General features: G+C 57.5%; 8 protein-coding genes across 8 annotated transcripts; 3 read left to right on the top strand and 5 right to left on the bottom strand.

Moving 5' to 3' along the window:
• Positions 1-379: 379 nt before the first annotated feature.
• Positions 380-1165, bottom strand: IE81DRAFT_350370 (hypothetical protein; the record flags this gene model as incomplete). Its single annotated transcript, XM_025516524.1, has 2 exons — positions 380-471; positions 562-1165. The coding sequence occupies 2 exons, from the start codon at positions 1163-1165 to the stop codon at positions 380-382; spliced, it is 696 nt and encodes a 231-aa protein (XP_025366374.1).
• Positions 1166-2456: 1291 nt separating this feature from the next.
• IE81DRAFT_41792 (hypothetical protein) lies at positions 2457-3121 on the top strand. Its single transcript, XM_025517329.1, has 2 exons — positions 2457-2884; positions 2992-3121. Exons 1-2 carry the CDS (start codon positions 2549-2551, stop codon positions 3034-3036), a joined length of 381 nt encoding a protein of 126 aa, XP_025366375.1. The 5' UTR covers positions 2457-2548; the 3' UTR covers positions 3037-3121.
• Positions 3122-3205: 84 nt separating this feature from the next.
• On the bottom strand, positions 3206-5015 carry IE81DRAFT_350372 (hypothetical protein; the record flags this gene model as incomplete). Its single annotated transcript, XM_025516525.1, has 5 exons — positions 3206-3596; positions 3661-3751; positions 3816-4004; positions 4072-4710; positions 4805-5015. 5 exons carry the CDS (start codon positions 5013-5015, stop codon positions 3206-3208), a joined length of 1521 nt encoding a protein of 506 aa, XP_025366376.1.
• A 255-nt stretch (positions 5016-5270) lies between these two features.
• Positions 5271-7059, bottom strand: IE81DRAFT_350373 (hypothetical protein; the record flags this gene model as incomplete). The annotated part of the gene is made up of 3 exons (XM_025516526.1): positions 5271-6283; positions 6627-6827; positions 6975-7059. The coding sequence occupies 3 exons, from the start codon at positions 7057-7059 to the stop codon at positions 5271-5273; spliced, it is 1299 nt and encodes a 432-aa protein (XP_025366377.1).
• Positions 7060-8150: 1091 nt separating this feature from the next.
• Positions 8151-10473, top strand: IE81DRAFT_326773 (C4-dicarboxylate transporter/malic acid transport protein; the record flags this gene model as incomplete). Its single annotated transcript, XM_025514906.1, has 7 exons — positions 8151-8169; positions 8251-8775; positions 8935-8962; positions 9053-9090; positions 9247-9622; positions 9735-9772; positions 9898-10473. The coding sequence occupies exons 2-7, from the start codon at positions 8597-8599 to the stop codon at positions 10469-10471; spliced, it is 1233 nt and encodes a 410-aa protein (XP_025366378.1). The 5' UTR covers positions 8151-8169; positions 8251-8596.
• Positions 10474-10483: 10 nt separating this feature from the next.
• On the bottom strand, positions 10484-12709 carry IE81DRAFT_369273 (WD40 repeat-like protein). Its single transcript, XM_025517228.1, has 6 exons — positions 12118-12709; positions 11865-12026; positions 11527-11778; positions 11082-11457; positions 10854-11015; positions 10484-10790 (listed from the first exon to the last, which is right to left on the bottom strand). The coding sequence occupies exons 1-6, from the start codon at positions 12606-12608 to the stop codon at positions 10527-10529; spliced, it is 1707 nt and encodes a 568-aa protein (XP_025366379.1). The 5' UTR covers positions 12609-12709; the 3' UTR covers positions 10484-10526.
• Positions 12710-13161: 452 nt separating this feature from the next.
• On the top strand, positions 13162-16254 carry IE81DRAFT_326774 (WD40 repeat-like protein). Its single transcript, XM_025514907.1, has 5 exons — positions 13162-14312; positions 14385-14716; positions 14776-15317; positions 15385-15450; positions 15515-16254. The coding sequence occupies exons 1-5, from the start codon at positions 13361-13363 to the stop codon at positions 15855-15857; spliced, it is 2235 nt and encodes a 744-aa protein (XP_025366380.1). The 5' UTR covers positions 13162-13360; the 3' UTR covers positions 15858-16254.
• Positions 16255-17064: 810 nt separating this feature from the next.
• IE81DRAFT_350377 (hypothetical protein) lies at positions 17065-18795 on the bottom strand (the record flags this gene model as incomplete). Its single annotated transcript, XM_025516527.1, has 1 exon — positions 17065-18795. The coding sequence occupies one exon, from the start codon at positions 18793-18795 to the stop codon at positions 17065-17067; it is 1731 nt and encodes a 576-aa protein (XP_025366381.1).
• Between the last annotated feature and the right edge of the window lie 530 nt (positions 18796-19325).

Here is a 19325-nt window from a genome sequence, read left to right on the forward strand (position 1 = left end):
CTGTCGGAGGCTGACCGCGGCAAGCTGTACATTCATCACGCGGATGTCGCTGCGCATGCATGAAGCGAATGCGGGCTCCCTCTGAAGTGGGAGTGGTCGAGGTCGCAGTATCCGCTGCGATATGCACCCAGTGCATTGTCGAGGTTCAAAAGTTGACGCGCGCACAGTGTGGTGCCATGCGAACGTGTGAGGGAATGGAGAATGATGCACTTTTCAACCCCCCTGCATTGGCCTATCTGTCTGCGCGTGGTGCTGGTGTACTTGTGCCGAGAGGCGAGTAGGTCGAGACGCGAGGCGTTCGCTGAACACACTGAGCGTTGGGATCAGCGCGGGGGGGGGCGAGAGTCTTCCACTCATGCGCCCATATAGCAGCTCGATATCAAGCTGCTTGGCGTGCCAATTCGGCTCGAGCAGCTGCGTGTTGGCGCGACAAATCTTCCAGCAACCTCTTTTGCTGTTGCAGCTGTTTATCTGTGCACGTGACGTTGACATGGCTTGGGTGTTGAGAAGGTGCGATGCAAAAAGCAAGTCTTTTGCGAAAATGTGCGCGGCCAAACTCACCTGCTGCCAGAGTGACGCGAGCAAACTCCTCATTGGCCAATCTCATCTCCGCATCCAGCTCTCCAAGTTGCTGCCCATCCCTCGCCTTGTCCGCCTCCTCTTCGTCATCCTCGATCGCACCACCGCCGCTGCCGCCACCGCTGCCTCCGCCTGCCACCAGCTGCTGCATGGCATGGCTTTGAAGGCACTCTTTGAACCTCTGAGCAGCCTCTACCAGATCCTCTTGCAGCTCATCCACGCTCTCCGACATGGCTTGCGGTCCCACCCTGTGCTCGCCCACGTGATGAGGTGCTGCAGAGACGGCAATGCGGGCATCCACCTCTACAGGCAAAGAGTGTCCTGGAATGTAGGAGATGGAAGCCGTGGCGATCTTGAGCATCAGCGCCAATGTCCGCTCCAGCGTCGTCAGCGGATCCTGCGTGCTTGCTGCTGCTGGTGGTGGTGGTGGTGGTGTTTGCGTCGATGTTGATGCTGATGCTGATGCGGGTGGGCCTGCGTTGGCAGGTGCTGGTGCGGGTGCAGGTAAGGGTGCGTTTTGCCGCTGTCCAGCCTGACTCTCCTGTCCCTCTGCTGCCCTTGCCTGCACCTCATCATCAGCTGACATTGTGGCCATGTGAGATCATCGATGATCCGAATTGCAATTGGAGTGCACTGCTAGAGACAGGTAGGCGCGATGACGAATCGAATGATGGTTGTCGTTGTTGCAATTAAGCACCGCGGCCTCCAATTCGGAGTTTCTTCTTGACCCTTGATTCAAATTGCACACCCGATTCTTGATTCAAATTCTGTTGCCATCAACCCAGACAAATCGCGAGTGCGAGTCACGCGCGCCCATCCACATCACGTGATTGTTTCATCGAGTAGCCTTCGACAACAACTCAAACTCACGCCCAGCAAATTCTTGATATCTACGCGCAAAGGCGCGAGTATGTGCCTCTTGATTCGTGATCACTGACTGGTGCTATGCGCAGCGGTAAAACAATATACCTTTAAGCGGAGCTGCTGTCCTTTCGGGTACTTTTGTAAATAATCACCGTCGCCTCTTGGCAAACTGTCAGCCTGAAGCCCAAACGAGCCATCTCCGCCGCCGCAGACGTTTGTGGCAGTGCAACGATACGGTGTGCGCCCGCGGAGTCAGACTGTCATGAGATCACCAAACCCCGGATTGGGAGCTTGGCGCATTCGTAGCGGATATAGAAGAGGAGAAGCGCTCAGCGTGCAAGATACAGTGTTGAGTGTGCAATCAGTTGCAGTGGTACTGGCGTTGGCAGTGTAATGGACGTCGATGACGCTTGCCACATTGTGACTCTTGCATTGCGCACTGAATTGTCCACCACGCTTCGGGCTGCTCTCGGGTTCGAGAAAGCCATCACGATTTGGCGCTTTGCCGTCGCATCCAGTCCATCACGTCATACAATTCCGGCCATTGCGAAAGCTAATCGCCTCGGACAGAGCGCAAATCATTCATCAAATTGTCTGCGCAGCTATAATGGTCACCCGTCCCCCATACGACGGCTTGGCGATGCGAGTCGCACCGTCGACACCACGACGCGCAAAGTGCGTCGTGTGCGCGTGCCTACATAAGCAGCGGTCAGCATGACATTTGCAAGTCACGATCCGCACAAGCTTCTCCTGCTATTTCTTGGGACTCGGCACTCCACCGTCTGCACACGAAAATCCTATCTCTAGCAAGCAGCACAGACTTTCGTTATGCGGTACCGCGTCCAGTCTCTGCTTGCCTGCATCATGCTCGCAGCTGCACCGCACATCGTAGCCCTTCCCCCTGCGCAGAAGCCAGGTGACTACGATGCGGCACTCCGCAACGCTCTCACCGACCCAGCCAGTCAGCTCGGGGCCTACCTCAAGAACTCCACACAGACCCTCGTATCTGGCACGGGAAACTCTTGGGCCGACACGGTGTACAAGGCCAGCCCCGAGTGAGCGAGAAAGGTGTTGCGCTGCATGCGACCCGACTTTCACCCTCTGAATGCCTTTTTGTCTTGCTTCTCCCCCCTTTTGTCAGAGCACGCAAACTCACGCTGCCCAAGCAGCCGCTCGAGGATCTCCAAAACGCCATACAGGGCATAGGCTACGCAGGATCTCTAGCAGAGAACCGCGGCTACACTTTCCAACCAGACGATGCCGATCTCGCCTTTACCGGCAACTGGACTTTTCTCGTCTACCAGCAATTCCATCACGTGCTCACCGAGAGCTTGTTCGTGGAGCGCGCAAACAAGCTCGAGGTGCAGAGCCAAATCGTCGGTGGTGTGACGCAGATCCGATCTGCTTGGAAAGATGCTTGGCCCAAGCTCTTTGGTCGACTGTGAGTGACGAAGCCCCAATGCCAGTCAAGTCCTTCCCACTTGCTCGCTGCTCGCGACTCGCTCATGCCATGCCATCTCAATCCCCCTCCCCCTCCCCCGCGGTCAGCTCCGACAAGTGGGAAAGCAAAATCGAAGTGGGGCACAACGTTGAGCAGTTCGATCAGTGGTTCGCTGACATCCTCAAGGCGTATTCCAAATGAACGATCAGGGCGATGCGAGCGATCAGTCTCACCACGACTCAAGTGACACTCTCCCCCCGTCGAAATGTGATGCATTCAGTGACTGATATCGTGTGCGGGGCAGCGTGCGCGATGCGACGATTACGCGGCTTCGAGGACCACACCAGCAGCGACGCTCTCTCCAGCAAGCCTGAGCACCACTCTGCCCATATCCCTGCTCTTTGCAAAGATTTCGATGGGCACACCAGCGCTAGACCCTTTGCTCGTTTGGGTCGGAGTGATGCTGATCCTGACCTCGGCTGTGCTGCCTCTCGAAAGCACCCTGGGCTTCGCCTTGAGCGTCGATCCGCTCTTTGCATCTATCGTTCGCTCTAGCGAAGTGATGGTGCAAGGAATGTTGGAAGAGTGGTGGAAAAGCTCGAGCGAGGTGCCCGACATGAGGGGTAGCGACGGCTCAAAGACCAGCAGGCGTACAAGCAGCGTGGTGACTAGAGGTACTGGTGCGTTTGGCGGGCACAAGACGGATCCGATGCTGGGATGCAATAGAAGTGGTGTGAGGTGGAAGCGAATCAAGAGGCTCGGTCGTGACGACTCACTTGACGTGAATTTGATCGATGCCAGTCAGGAAGCAAGTGACTGTGGATCCAGCAACTGCCCAAGGCACGGCATCGCCATCCAACTCGATGGCTGCGCATCGTCACTATCAGCTTGTTGATATGATCCTCGATGACGCGTTCCCGATGCGACGCACCTTTGACGAGGCCCGTTTCGTCACCGGGTACCGCAGCAAGGCGATCGCCTACCGAGACGAGACCAGAGACGATACGCCCCGTAACACCGAGTCCGGAAGAGATGGCGGTAACTTGACCAGATCTAAAGACATTGGTGACTGGTATGCGCAATGGTGCATCGAAACTTCTCGTTGGGGGAGTCAAGGTATCTGCGGGCCGAAGAGACGTGTGAGTCCGAGGAGAGCTCTGCAGCCGCCACCTGCGAGTGGAGCTCACCGAGCACCTCCACCAATGTAGGTCCTCCATACCACCTTGCGAGATCGCCGCTCTGGCTCCGCTGGCTAAGGTTTTCTCCTACAGCTGCGCCACAAGGCACAAATCTGACCCCGCTTGCTCCCTCTCCAGCCGTGTCGAAGCCTATGCCAGCAAGAAAGTTCTTCACCTTGTCGACGATTTCGGTAAACCTGTGCTGATCGTAAGCTACCGCATCTAGCTTGTTGACAGCGACGACGATCTGAGACGTGCCCAAGCTCCTCAGCAAGACTGCATGCTCCCTCGTCTGACCCTTATCCCCAAAACCAGCTTCGAAAGCACCCAAGCTGGCGTCCACTACGAGCAGCCCAGCATCGGCCATGGCTGCTCCCGAGATCATGTTGGGTATGAAATCTCGATGACCTGGAGCGTCGAGCAGCGCGAAGCGCCTATGAGGCGTGTCAAAAGTGTCGTGAGCAATGTCGATCGTCACTCCCCGACTGCGCTCCTCCTCTGACGAGTCGAGCGTCCATGCGTATGCAAAAGAACCCTTGCCGGCTTTGGAGGATGCGCGAGCATTGGCTTGATACGCCTTGTCCGTGAGCGATCCCAGCTCGTGCAACAGTCGGCCCATCAATGTCGACTTGCCAGCATCGACGTGACCTGCGCGCGTGGGTTTGCAAGTAAGCGTGCGCTCCCGACCGAGGCACCTGGCCTGACTCTGAGACGCGTGCGTGCGAGCGCATCGACGACTCACCAACAACGACCAAGCTCATGCTCCTCCTCGCATCCGCCGCTTCCTTTGCGCGCCACTCTTCCAAAATCTTTTCGTGCGCCACCGGTCTGACCGCCACATCGCTACCAGCATCGCTGCATTGCTCGTCCGCATCGCCCTCTTGCAGATCCAAATCTTTTAGCCTCCTTTTCAATTGTTCCGCCTGTCCATCGCTCGTCTTGCTGCTCTCCATTGCCGCACCCGCCGCTGCCGCTTTTCGCAATCCCACAGAGGCCTTTTCGCCGCTCGATCCACCTGCTACCTGCCCGTTTGATCCCGTCGCGCGCGTCTTGGCAGCGATGCTCGGCGTGCTGGCTCCTGAAGGTGCTTTTGATCCGCTGGATGCTGCTGTCGAAAGCGAGTCGCGCCTCTCACACGTCAGCATAGGATGATCGGCGCACTGTCACTGCCCGCATCTGGTTTCGCTGCTGCGGGTCGACTCAAAATCTCATCTATTGCCAGCGTGCGCGGTAGGATCCAGCGCAGAGCCTTGCCTGGCTTGCAGGACCACGTCATCGGGGCTGAGCTTGGCAAATGCGGTGTTGCGCAGCTGCGATGCTCTCTCCGATGACGTCTGCAGCGGTTCAAATGGCGAGACGCTCGGAGCGGATTTGGCATGCTTGCCTCCGACCATCAAAGATGCGAAGGCGGATGAGAGGCTCTGACCATTCGCATCTTCTTTGCTCTGCCTCGCTTCCAGATCCTCCTGCATCGGAAACAGCTGGCTGCTGCGCACTCCCGAAGGCAGCTTCTGACTCTGCTCCAACTCTCGCCGCCTTGCCGCTTGAACCTCTTCGCTCTCCACCACCACCGCCTCGATCTCGCCCTGACCGCTCCGAGCTGCAGCTTTCGCTTCTCGACTAGCTTGAGCTCGCTGTTGGAGCTTGGAGAGCGGTTTAGCCGTCATCGGCGCAGGAGTTGCTGCTGCTGATGCGGGCGCAGATTCGCGAGGAGGGAGTACAGTTGCGGCAGCAGCGGAGGGCTTGGTGGCTCGAGCAGCAGCTAGAGCAGCCAATTTGCTAGGTCTGGCAGTGTCTGCTGCAGGGCCATGTGCGTGTGCATTGGCGGCAGCAGCGCCGGCGGCGGAGTGTCCATCGCTCGAGCCGCTTGCGTCGACAGTGGCAGCAGCAGGTCGCTTGTTTCTTCTGGCGACTGCCAGCTGAGCCAGCTTGCTACCTGCGCCTCCTTGACTCTGAGAAGCGTCTGCCACACTGAGCTGCGCCTCGAGCTGCTGAGCCAGATCAGTCTTGGCATCACAGGACTGCGATGATACGCCAGGCAAGCCAACGGGCGCCAGATCCCTCAATGCGCGCTTGGCCATGCCCGATCTGCCTCGCGTGCCGAGTCCGCCGATGCCTCGACCTCGGATCGCGCCGCTGGGATGCGCAGATGGTCGCATGGTGCTGCTGCTGCTGCTGCTGCTCGACTCCAAGTTCATCTCGTCCCGAAGCGGATCATCAACTGAGATTGCAAATGGGGCAGGTTCGAGGTGGCAGAGAAGGACGCGTGCATCGCAGCGAGTCAGCCCTCGCGATGCTCTGACCTCGAAGCGCGGCAGTAGCGTGCGGTGTGGTGCGAGCAGATCGAGGGTGAGGGCCACTCGCCACAGTGGACATGCACGGTTCCGTTCTGCTGCGCTGCGCTCCGTCCCTCTCCCTCTTCGCCACACTCTCCCCGCAAAGCAGCGACCACCTGATCGATGGCACACGCTAACAAAACACTCGCCGAGCCTTGAAAAGCCTTGACACTGCATCCGCATCGCATCCCACTGCACTGCACTGTGACTCTGCCCCCCCCAACTCACCCTTTTTGTTTTCCCTAGCTTGCCTGCGCTTGCTCTCCCTCAACGCCCACTCCACCGTAGCCTGCACATCAAAGTAGTTCTCCCACAGTGACGATTTGATATCTGCCTCGTCGATGAGCGAGGAGCTGCCTGGTGCTACAACAGCAGCGACTTGCGCAAACGCCACTTGCAGCGACTCCAGATCGGATGACGATGCATCGGCTGGATGGGCAGGGGCAGGGGGGCAATCCACGCAGCAGCGCGATGCTAGTGTGTGTCAGCAAGCACGCACGCACCCACGCACCCACGCACCCACGCACGCACCCACGCACGCACCCACGCCCGCTCGCATGCCTACACATCACTCACCCCACGGCTCTTGTTCATCGTCGTAATAATCATCCGCCAACTCTTCGTCCAGATCCAAATTCCTCACTGCTCGATGTCTAGACATGATTGCGCGTGTGTGCGAGCGGGTGTGTGTGTGTGCGCGGGAGAGCTGGCTTTCGAGGTGCTTGTGCTTGCTGGTGCGAGTGGGGAGGTGTGATGGCGGTGATGATCGTCGGCAGCGCTCCACATGATAGGATGCCGCATGGATGCACGCGCGTCAAGCAGTCAAAAATCTCGAAGTCACAGTCACGAGTCAGAGTGTTCTTTTGGCGCGCGCGCGGCATTTGTCAGACTGACAGAAGAGAAAGGGAGAGCACAGAGCAGCGTGCGCATGTATGCTGTACCGGTATGCCTATACTCACAACTAAATTCAGAAGCAGCAGCAGCAGCACTCACGACTCACGACTCTTGACTCAACTTTGCCCGGGCAGGGCAGCACACGCAAAGCGATGGTCACGTGTTGCGTCCTCTAAAGCACGCGCGTCCATGCATGCACCTCCGCCCCGCCCGATTTGAATTAAAATTGAATTCGATTTGACGCTCGATTCAATCTAGTGGGGTGGGGTGGGGGTCAATCTCGATGCACCCACCCGGAGCAAGAAGAATTGGCGCTGCGTGGGAGTTTTGAGTGCATATGGGGGGGGGGGGGGGACAGGCAGGCAGGCAGGCGAGCGAGCGGGGCAGGTGGGCGGCGAAGTACAGTCAGAGTACTCGTGACTGTGCCTGGTCAAATTGTATCAGATGTCCGCATCGAGCGCAGCGCGGCGCTAAAGCCGAAAATGTACACACACCCCCTCCCTCGGTTCGAGCTGCTGCTGCTGTTTCGCGTGGATCGTGCGTCGATGAGCTCGCGGACAATTCGGGCAAAGCGCGCTTGCCGCTGCAACGCAGAGAGAGAGAGAGAGAGAAGCGGTGCAATGGAAGGGCATCGCGGGGATCATGACGGTCGTGGGTCGTGGGCCGTGAGTCGTGAGTCGTGAGTCGTGAGTCGTTAGTCAAAAAGGTGTTGCATGGATGTGCGGCAAATTGTTGTGCTTGTGGGGGATGCGGGGGGAAAAGATGCAAATATAGTTTAGTTGGCTAGTCTGCGAGTCTGAGTGTAGGAGTCGTGAGTGTGAGTTGGTTGCCTCTTGCCCATGATATCACCAATTTTTACGTATAAAGAGAGAAGCAGGTGTGTGTGGGCGGGGTGGGGAGTGGGAAGGGAGAATGCGCGCTTAGCTTATTCACCGTCATCATCCCTACTCTCCTTCAGCCAGCGCATCGCATCGCATCGCATCGTATCGCATCGCATCGAGTAAAAGGCATCATCCCCAATGACGGGCTCGCAAGACGAGGCAGAAGAGGCTGTGCTCGCACGGGGAGGAGAGGTGCTGCGAGCGGGTCAAGCATCAAGCGATGAAGAGCAAAGTGGCACAGACACGATCCCGCAAGCAGCAGCAGCAGCAGCAGCAGGCAAAGAGAAAGAGGAAGGGCAAAGTGGCGCGGCGGCGGCGGCCAGACTGCAACGCATGCCATCCATCTCTGCTGCCAGCAGAGCATTCCCAAGAGGACTTCGAGCGCGCATCCTCAATTTCACACCTTCCTGGTTCAGCGTGTCGATGGGTACGGGTGGTGTTCACATCCTCCTGCTGCTCTTGGCCGACGTGTGGTCAGCCTATGCTTCCGACGCCACTGCAGATGATCACCAGAGCTTTGCTAGCAACACCACCTTGCCCGCCAAAATCCTCCGATGGCCTGCCCTCATCTTTTGGATCGTCAATTGCGCACTCTTCTTTACGTCAGTCTGAGTCTTCTCCCTCTCATCGCTGCGCACGTGTCGCGTCGCGTCGCCATCCCACATCATGGCCAGGGGGCAAATCAACTGACAATCCAATGTTTTGCGGTGTTTCCCCCACGCCACTCACGCCACGCACGCCACGCACGCACGCACGCGCAGCTTTCTGCTCGCTTTCATCAGTCGCTACGTGAGCGTCAATGTGCCCCCCGCTTTTGCCCTGAATGACAGCCACTCGAGTCCACCTTTTTGCTCAACACATCGAATCGCCCCCACGCAGATCATGTTTCCCGCCGTCTTGCCTCTGACGCTGACGCAGTGAGTCTGCGCGCGCCTCCGTTTGGGGGGAACGGGAGCGCTGGGGGAGCGCCTCCTCGCGCGCAACGCGTTCTCCCCCCTGTCCGCCCGTCCGCCCGTCCGCCATCACACTCACGTCACTCACACATCCGCGTCCACGCTTTGCTCCTCTTTTAGCCCTCAAAAGTCGCCCTTTTTGGGTACTGCACCCATGGCCTTTCTCACGCTCATCTCTTCCCTCTCTCAACTGGGCACCCGATTTTTCGCGCTAGGTCTGACGCCCACCATCCTAGCAGCTTCGCTCTGGTTCGTCGCTTGCTTCGTCAGCACCTTGTGCGCCCTCGTCGTTCCTTTTAGCATGATGATCCTTCAAAATCACCATTTCGAAGGAACGACGGCTGCCCTGCTCTTGCCCGTCGTCCCTCCCATCACTGCAGCTGCGACGGGAGCTGGCATTGCGGAACTGCTGGCCATCGACAAGCCATCCCTCAGCTTCACCGTTCTCGCTCTAAGCTACATTATGAATGGCGTCGGGCTGATGCTCGCTTTGATGGTGAGGGGCATGCCCATAAGCGCTTCCACCGTCGATGGCCACGTTCATTTCGCATTCCCACGTGCCTTTGCTCATCTTCATCTGCTCACCTCGCCCTCCTTCATCCGCGCAGATTCTCACTCTATACTTTCAGCGTCTGCTCCTCTTCAAGTAAGTCGTCGTCCCCACGCGCGCGCGCGCGCTGCCCCAATCCGCTACGCAGCCGCTCGTCACTTCGCAACTTTTACAGCGACGCACAGCTCACGCAGCACGCCCGCCCCTGCGCACCTGTTCAGTCAACCACCAAGAGAAGTCATCATTTCGGTGTTTTTGCCGCTGGGGCCGTGCGGTCAAGGTGCCGAAGCACTGCTACATCTCGGTCAAGCTGCCTTGCGCCTGTTCCCAGTCATTTCCAGTCTCGCGCTGCCCACGCCGGGTACGGGACACGGCGATGGCGTGCCGCTCTTGACGTACGGCGTCGCCCAAGCTCTCTACGGAGCGGGTCTCGTTGGTGCGCTGCATCTCGTCGGACTGGGCGGCTGGTTTTGCCTTTTGGCCATCGCCATCGTGTTCAGGGAAGCGACGCAAGAGAGGCTCAAATTCAACCTCGGATTTTGGGCCGCCACCTTTCCGCTGGCCAGTCTCATCATCGGTGTCGGAAGGCTGGCGTTGGTCCTCGACAGCTTGGCCATACGCGTCGTCTTTACGCTGATGTGCTTTGCGTACGCTCTGGTCTACTTTGGCGTGGCCGTGCCCACTCTTCGAGGTTTCATCTCTGCAGAGCTCTTGGTCGCCCCGTGCATCGCTGATCTTCCCCTTGATCCGCTCAAGAAGTATCGGGACCCCAGAGATGAGGTGGAGGAGCGGTGATGCGGTGAAGAAAAAAAAAAAAAAAAAAGCCATCCTCAGCGCCGCGCGTCGGCTCTCAATCATCGTCGTCTTCCGCCAACATGCTGTCGAGATCGGCTGCCAGGTCGACGGGCAAGACGAAGTTGGGATCGTCGTCTGGATCGGGTGCGACGTAGATGACTTTCTCGATGGAGTCAGCGTCAGAGGACAACTGGCCGAAGCCTGTGCTGTGCAAAACACGCGGTTGCACGGGGTCCCGGAGGTCGTGTGCACTACCTAGAATATCTACGAGCACCTCCTCCTCATCCAACTTCCTCCTCGTCGCTGCCAGTTCATCTTCCTGGACGCACAGAAGGAGCCATGAGCGTAGATCAGCGCTCCGAATCGTCTCCATGCCACTCACCACATCGAATTCGTCCTCGCGCTCTTCGTACTCGACGTTCTCTTCCAGCTCTTCGAAGCCAGGAGCATAGGCAGACCAAATTTCTGCGCCGGGTGTGAACCACAAGTTGACGCTGCCCGCGCCAGCCGAGGCCGAGGCAAGCAGAGGCCGAGTGGGGTGCCACTGGGAGATGTGCCAGGGATTCATCAAACTTCGAGCTGATCTCCGCTCGTCTTTCCAGCTACTCACATCGACGTCCATCAAGCTATCTCTTGGGCCCTCGAGGACCTTTTCTAGCGCTCCAAGACCTCTGTCCCAGATGTAGATATTGTGCGCCTGGACGTGAGCAGCACCTGCGAAAATGTACTCTCCGTCGGCCGAAAATCCGATGCCAGACCAAGGCGTGCGATTGACCAGATCTTGAAAACGGTGCGTCGGCGTCAATTCAGGTAGAGTGCGAGTGTGAGAGTGCGAAGGGGAGTGCGCGAATTGTTCTGGCGCTGGCTCCCCGCTTGGCGTGGCTGCTCCATTAGCGACTGGGTGTCCATTCGACGCGCCATCTACGCTGTTAAAGGACAGTGCAAAGACGCGAATGCTCCGGTCGTTGGAGTTGAGAACGACGTTTCTGTGCGACGGAAGTACAACGTCAGACGCGGGCGCGAGAGACAGCATTGTGGGCAGGCGTGATGCTCACCTTCCACTCTTGCCCCACCGCATCTGGCGCACTGCTCCGCCCCCAACATTCACCCTGCTCACCAGCTCCACATCTATCCTCGCAGGCACCTCGCGAATGGGTGCATCTTCATTCGCGAGCACATTTGCCAAGCGCGCGCTGTACTCGTCGACGTTGAGCGTGCGCAGAGCAAAGAACAGAAGGAGTCCCCGCGTTGTTCCTGCGAGCAAGTACTCGCCCGAGGGATGAAAAGTGGCCGATGCGATGCCTCCGCTAGCGCGAGTCAGGAGCCAAGCGAAAGTGTCAGAAGGGCAATGCTGAAGCGCATACATGCACGCATTCCCGCCTTGCCTACCCACTCGCTCGCATCAAAATGGGACTCCAAAGCGATGCGCTTCTCTATGACCTCTTCGGCTTGCCAAGTGCAGCGTGAATCGGCGTGCCTGTGAAGGCCTCTTTGCCGCACGCCCAGATCAACGATGACGGCTTGTTGCGTCTCGAGCGTCAGCAAGAGGGTATTTCTGCGATGCGAGAAGCGCAGAACCATGAGCATCGCGATCAAGCCTCCCCGTGCTGCTTGCACGTGCACGCACGCACACGCCGCACACTCACGCATCGCCGTACTGAAACTCGACGCCGATGAGGGGCGCATCCAGTCTGATCCTGTAGCGGGCATAGGCACCGCAGGGAGGCAAAGAGTGGCTGGAGATGCGTGTATGCGCATGATGCTGTCGCCGCTGCTGCTGCTCCACCGTCGTGCTGGATAGCATAGAGAGGTCCCACACGAGGCAGATGCCGTCCAGCGATGCGCTCGCCAGCATCCTACCTCCTCCCGCCGCCGCTGTCCCCTTGCCACCACCCATCGCCCTCACTCTCTCCTTGCCGCTCCAAGCCAGTGCGGTGACGGCCTTGACGTGACCCTCGAGTATTCTGACGGCGCATCGCGTCTCCAAATCGTAAATGACGACGAAACCATCCGTGCGACCTACGGCGAGATAGTGACCCTTGCTTAGACCGGATGGGGAGAAGGAGAGGACGCTGCAGGCAGAGGAAAAGACGCGATCGACGGAATCTGGAAGGTGCGAAAAGGGGTTGAGCGTCATGATGAGCAGGACTTTGAGCTTGTGGACATGTGGGCGATCGGCGTGGTCGCTGGCTGGTCGCTGGTCGCGAGTCACGAATGCAAGCGAAGGCAGTTGCGCTTTGCTCGCAAGGTCAAGACTCGCGAATTCAATAATTTGATGATCACGATGAGTCCATCTTTGACATTCAAATTCGTGATTTGGCTGTACGGTGCGGTACCGCATGAGCGTCACGTGTACGCGCAGAATCAAGACATCATCATCGCGTACGCTGCGCGGCTTGACGCGTAGATGCGCTTCGACGCGTAAAGTGGCACGGCGCGTGCGCGTGTTGGATGGTTTGCGTCGCGCGTTAGCTTAGCGCGGCGGCGGCGGCGGCAGCGGCGGGTGGCGAGGCGCAGCATTCAAGATTCAATGATTCAAGAACAAGCGCGATCTTAGAAAATAAAAAAAAATCAAGAATTTGAATCAAGATCAGGAAGCTGTCCCTGTCGGATCACGAATGAAATCACAGACGTGAAGCGTGCATCGAGCATCGAGCTGTCGCTACTCAGACTCATACAGTCACGAGTGGTGAGTCTCTCTGAATCAATGTGGCACCAGATCCACACAGCCAAGAGTCAAAGGGTCGCGCGAGTGGAGATGGTGACTCACACTGACGCCTCCTCATACCTCACTCACGCCGTGCATTCACGCCACTCCCATCCACATGCTCACCCCGACTGCACCACAATCACCGGCCACCGCTCCACGCGTTTGCCTTGTCTAGCAACATGGACCACGATGACGGGTCTTTCTCATCTCAGCCTCGATGCGAGTCGAGCAGCCAGGCATCCCCAAGCAAGCGGCGCTACCCGGATGTGCTCGACTCTAGTCCCGCACTCGCTACGCCCAGCACCAGTGCGACCAGCCACAGTGCGGGCAGCAGCAGCAGCGCTTGCTCGCCTTTGCTGAACAGCTCCAAGCCCACAATCGCGCGCAACGCATTGCTTCCAGTGGACCCAGATGACAGCGCGGACGACGATGACGATGACGATGACGACGATGAGGAGCAGGAGCAGGAGCAGGAGCAGGAGGAGCAGCTTCAGAATGTCGGGCGCAGCTTGTTCGGCTTTGGCTCATCGCCCCTTTCATTCTTGCAAGCATCGGCTGCTGCGTCAAGGCGAGATCGTGTGCAGGTGCGGGACGTTGGCGGCAGCAGGGCAAACACAATCGCGCGCACACCGCCACCTGCTCGCACCAGCACCAGCGCGTTCATCGTCAAGGGAACAGTCACACCTTCTCGCGCTGCGAGATTTTTTCTTCCTGTCCATGCGAACATGCGGGGAGCGGCAGAGGCGATCAGAAACGCAGACGCATCTCCTTCGAGGACAGCTGCGCGCACGAGCGGTAGGAGAGGAACAAAGCGCAGTCGACGCACAGACGACGATGCGCACAATACCGGTCTCGCCCTCTCATCCACATCCATGTCCTGGCGCTGTCCACCGCTTGACACGCTGTCGGACAGCGACTCTAGCTCGGATCGCGATGATGATCCATTCTGCAGCTCTCCCTTGAGGAAAGTGCCGCGACAAGACCCTTTTCGTGTAGCCTCCCCGAATGCCAGCATTCAACTACCCTGCGCGCTTAGAGCACTCTCCATACAGAGAGATGTAGGCTCGGCATGGACGATCATGAGATCGGGAATGCCTAGATGCGCCATTTTTGCAGCCGGTCGACGCGTCGGTGAGTGTACGAGGGTGGCATAGCGCTGGTCTGCCTTCTCGTCTGATCCCACGGTCCCACGGTCCCACGCAGTCCCACGCACCTCTTATCTCGACTCCTTTGCGCCCAAGGGTCACTTTTGCCTCGACCCCATCATCGAGGATGCAGGTCCCGAACTTCCGCTCTGCGGCTCCTTCAGCTACTCGGCTCGCTTCCCGTCAGGCAATGAGTCTCGCTGGCTGGCCTCTGGCACCAACAGCGGCAATCTGGTGCTCGTCGATTGTGCCGACACCAGCGGGCAGCGCCAGTTGGCGTGGAACGCGCATCGCGGATCCACCTTCGATTTGGCCTGGCGAGACGATGATAGGCGTATCTTGAGCGGAGGTAGCGACTACTTTGTCAAGATTTGGGATGCCGAGACCGGAGTGAGCAGAGTGGGGAAATGGCGCCGGCAAATTCGTCCACTGACACGACTTTCTCGCAGCTTTGCACCGGTACCTTTGCAGGACACTCTGGATCTCCGCGCAGCGTAGCGTGGGACCCGACGTCCGCTTCAGGATCGCTGTTCTCTAGCGCCGGCAGGGACGGGAGTGTCCTCGTCTACGACGATCGGGTGCAAAATCATGGCAGCGCAGATGCAAGCCAACCAGTGCTGCGCATCGACTGCGCTCATCCGAGCGCCGTCTCGATGCGCGGCAAACGAGCAGCAAGAGGGACTAGCACAGCTGCCAAAGGAGTCATGAGCTTGGTCTATCTACCCACACGAGGTCAGCACGCCATCGCGTCGGCGGGATGCGCAGATGGTGTCGTCAAGATGTGGGATTTGCGTCACGTCGGAGAGGAATGCGCTGCAGTCGACTTCGACGCTTCGAGCAGAGGAGCACTTGCGGACGTCACGAATGTGGCAAAGAGCAGCGGCGCGCGCGGCAAGAAGCGCAGCAGAGCCGCTGAGCGAAAGGATGGCGAGATGAGGCCATGCGCTAGCAGTGCCGACGTATCTGCTCGTCAGCACGGTTGCGTCAAGAGGTGAGATTGGCCCATGTGCAATCACGTCTCTGTGGCTTCTGCTGACGTGCGGTTCCTTTCGATTCAGTTCGCATGGCATCTCGTCCCTTGTAGCTAGCGATACGGACCTATTTGCAGCCAGCACAGATGGACAGTGAGTGGCGCTCAGACGCTCGCAGACGCTTGCCATTCTGACCCGACTCGTCTCTGTTTGCCAGCATTCATGCTCTCTCCATTGCCGGTCTAGCGAGTTCCGCGATCTCGACCATGGGCATCACCTCCTTCGCGCATCCATCGCACAAGGGCAACACGCTCTACGCCCGTCTGGCGTTGGCGCCGGATCAACAAACGCTAGCCCTAGGCTGCAGGAATGGCGATGCGACGTTCTGGCACATCAAGGCTGCCATGGCTCAGCCTAACGCTCGACCTGCCGTCCTGAGATCGCCCTTATCGAATGCGGAAATCAACGCTGTAGCCTTCATGAGCGATAGCGAGCACGGAACAAGTCTCGCGACGCTTGCCGACGACTTTATCGTCCGGCTCTGGGCTCCCTCTACTTGACGTGCCCTGGCGTGTGGCGAGAGGCGCAGGAGAGAGCTCTCGATGCGTTCTTGTCGACGGCCTGCTCGACCAGATCTCATTCGTACTCCTGCATGGGGTCAACATTTGTACAAGCATATCCCCATCAACCCCCGCACTTGCGATGCAACCCATTCATACTGTGAAGAGGCCCACGCGTGCTCATCCGGGATCCTCTCTCTGACGCAACGCATGCCTCGTGAGGGGTGTCCGATACGATTGCGTCTTCCATAGGATTGCGAGTAGGCGAAACGTTTTTGGGCGCTACATGCACTTGTACTTGTAGCGCTGCGCTGAGTATACGCCCGGCTACGAATGGGCGAGGATGGCTGAGGAGGTAGGAGCACGCACGCAGAAGACTGGATCGCTATCACTGTCACTGTCACTGTCACTGTCACTGTCACTGTCACTGTCACTGTCACTGTCACTCGCACTGTCACTGTCACTGTCACTCGCACTGTCACTGTCACTGTCACTGTCGCTGTCACTGGCTCATGTTGACGATCGAATCGGGATGTTCTAGCGTCCCTTTGTCAAGGACCAGACTACTGCACAAGGCAATTCCGACTTCTCAGAAGAAAGAATAGAAATGACGGATGATGCGCGCGCTGCTGAGATTCCTGCGAGTCGAGTTCCTGCAATGGGCGCGTCGATTGAATCGCGAATTCGATAGGCTGCATCACGCGGAGACAATGATGCTGTTCGATTCATGTTTTGCTTTAGATCTTGATGCGAATGCCGAATGAGGATGTCAGGTCAGGACTGATCGAAGGGGAATTAAGGGGGGGGGTGAACATTCTGGATCGGAGCGGGCGCAGAGAACCTTGTGCTGGAGCGTCGACTTCAATGCTGGACTGCACAGAATTGGTCAAGGCTGATGGTCTGCTTTTGAAGTTCCAAGCAGTCGAACAACAGGTACTGCTCGATGGCCAAGGGAAAAGTAGTGTTGAACCAATCATGTTGCGCACTTCCGCTTGATTGGCTTGCTCGCAGTGCTCGATGGCGGTGCAGGGGAGAAGAGAGAGAGAAACGGGTTGGTCCATTTATTGAGAGAACAAATCATTTGGGCTCCAACCGAGCATGATCTTCCATCGTTCTACATGGTGGAGGCTCTTTTGCGCGAGGACTCAGCTTGCCTGTGTAGCCTCTCCACTACATCCAGGTCTCTTTGTGTGTGCCAACAGCGACCTTAAGCAGAGTCCTGTTCGCGCCCTTCCACATGATGAGGCTGTCGAAAGTACTTTGTCAGGTTAAAGTCTTCAGCTGCAGCGCCAAGCAGGCGCAGTCCTGGGTGGTTCTGCCAGTGATAGCCAACCGTATACAGCTCATGGTACCACGGCTCATGGGAGCTGTATTTGCGCGTTTTTGGCCTGTCTTCAGCAGGAGCAGGTGGGTGGCAACGCACAAAGACCTCTTCTTGACCAGCAACACTTGTGCCAAGGTTGAGCACAATGGAAATGGGAGCCTTAGCACCCTGATAAGCCCATGGCTGACTGATTGGGTGGCAAGACTTGACAGGATCCTTCCTTGACTTGACTTGCACAATGATGAATGTGAAGTTCTGCTTCAAGGGTGTTCTCAAGTCTCCGCAGTACACAGGAATGAGCAGGTCCCAATCTGCTTGTCCTGTGGCACCTATGATGGCAGTCATCCTGGTCCAAGCTACCTTGAGCTCAAATGGAAAGATTTCTTGCCATCTTCTTTGGGCTCTTGAGAAGCGGGTGAAGTTCACCCAACAGTCTTCCATGTCTGCAAGCAAGTTGTTGAACACCCTTGTACTCCCTGCACTCATGTTGATGGTACTCAAGAGGGAGCAGAGGAAACTGCTGGCCTGGACAAATTGGGTGACGGGGCTGCAGGCATCTGGCTGCTCATGCACAGACAGACCAAATCTGGCAGGATTTGGTCGAGAGGCTGCATCTTTGCAAATGCAGATTAGCCCTTGTGCAGTGACCTCGCCATAGGCACCTTGGTCGATGATGGCCCTTGTGGCGATGAGAGAGTGGAGATGTGTCCAACATGTTTTCCATACCGCTGCTTGAGCTGTCAGATCCCTCGACATGGCAATGGCCACGATGGCAGAGACCAGTGGCTCGCACATTGTGTATGTCTTGATGGCGTTTCCTGCAGCGTTCATATCATCAAGGATCCTAAGATGCTCGTTGATCTGAGTCTTTTGGAACTCAATTGCACTCCCAGGCAGCCTGGAGTCCGTCTGTGCAATACTCGCACCATCGTCAAGCTCCATCCTCTGACTGAGTAGCGCAAAGCATTGGGCTTCGGTGAGGTTTGCTGGTTGGAGGTCCACGCCTGAATCGACGGTCTTGAGAACTTTGTTGAGCACAAAGCTGTTCACGGCATCTCCCAAATTTTCGATATCAGGTTCCCCATTCAAAGGATCCTGTTCGTCGTAGCTGATCATGGCGTGCCAAAGCGGTCGACCAAAAAATGCCAATACGTGGACTTGACATGCTTTGATGGGTGGCGCACTTTCGATTGCGTCGAGGAGCTCAGAGTTTGCGTCTAGATGGACGTTTCGAGCAGCCATGGTGAAGGGATGATGATGGCGCAGGTATCCTTTGTTGACGCGGCTCGACACCGCGGCTGCCACAGCGGGGCTTAGTGCCTGAAAACAAGCATTGGTACCGAGGAGCAGCAGCCAAAATCGAGGAGGCAATTGGGTGCTCTTGGCTGCTGGGCAAAAGATGGAGCGCAGGTCCTCGATCCACAAGAAGGACCTCTCACGCTTGAGTACTGCGGGCTCAAGCGTAGCAACCTCGTCCAAAGCGATGTTGAACCAGATATCGTCTGAGCCGAAGCGATCCAGCGCTGCACGTAGATGAAAAGCAGATTCCCTCACTTGCTTGAGCAAAGCGCGAACGCGGCTCTTCACTGACCCCAGATTAAGATTCGCGGTCATTGAAGCCCATGAAGTTGATGCCTGATCGAGAATGTCAGTATAGAGCTGGCAATTGTGATGGGCGTCGTGACGCATGCCCTCAAAGGTGTCACTGCTCGGCGCAGTGTGAGATCTCCAAAGTGCTTGGAGGGCTTGAATCGTAGAGACCTGTGCCCTGGCGATGAGACGAGCGCTTTGCTCGTATTGAGTGCACGGTCCCCTTTCCTGCATGAGGCATCTGAACGGTCAGAATAGCGCACAGGCCTCCTCTCTATGCATGTATATAAGTCTCTTCCAGTTCCTTCAGTCAAGCCCCCCACTCGCTATGAATTTGATCTCTTCTCACAACAGATTAAGAGTCTGTAGCTCAGACCCTGACCCCGCTCAACACCGTACCCAAAGCTCAGCAAACAACAATGTCACTCAACGAGGTTTCATTCAGCAAGGTGCCCGTCCTCAAGGGATCGGCAGATTTCTTTAGCTGGCAGAATAGGCTTGAGGCAGTCTTACGCTCGGAGAAAGTGTGGTACACGGTTGAGGGGACCGTGCGC

This window comes from Ceraceosorus guamensis (assembly GCF_003144195.1).
Source record: "Ceraceosorus guamensis strain MCA 4658 unplaced genomic scaffold IE81scaffold_135, whole genome shotgun sequence".
Lineage (NCBI taxonomy): Eukaryota > Fungi > Basidiomycota > Exobasidiomycetes > Ceraceosorales > Ceraceosoraceae > Ceraceosorus > Ceraceosorus guamensis.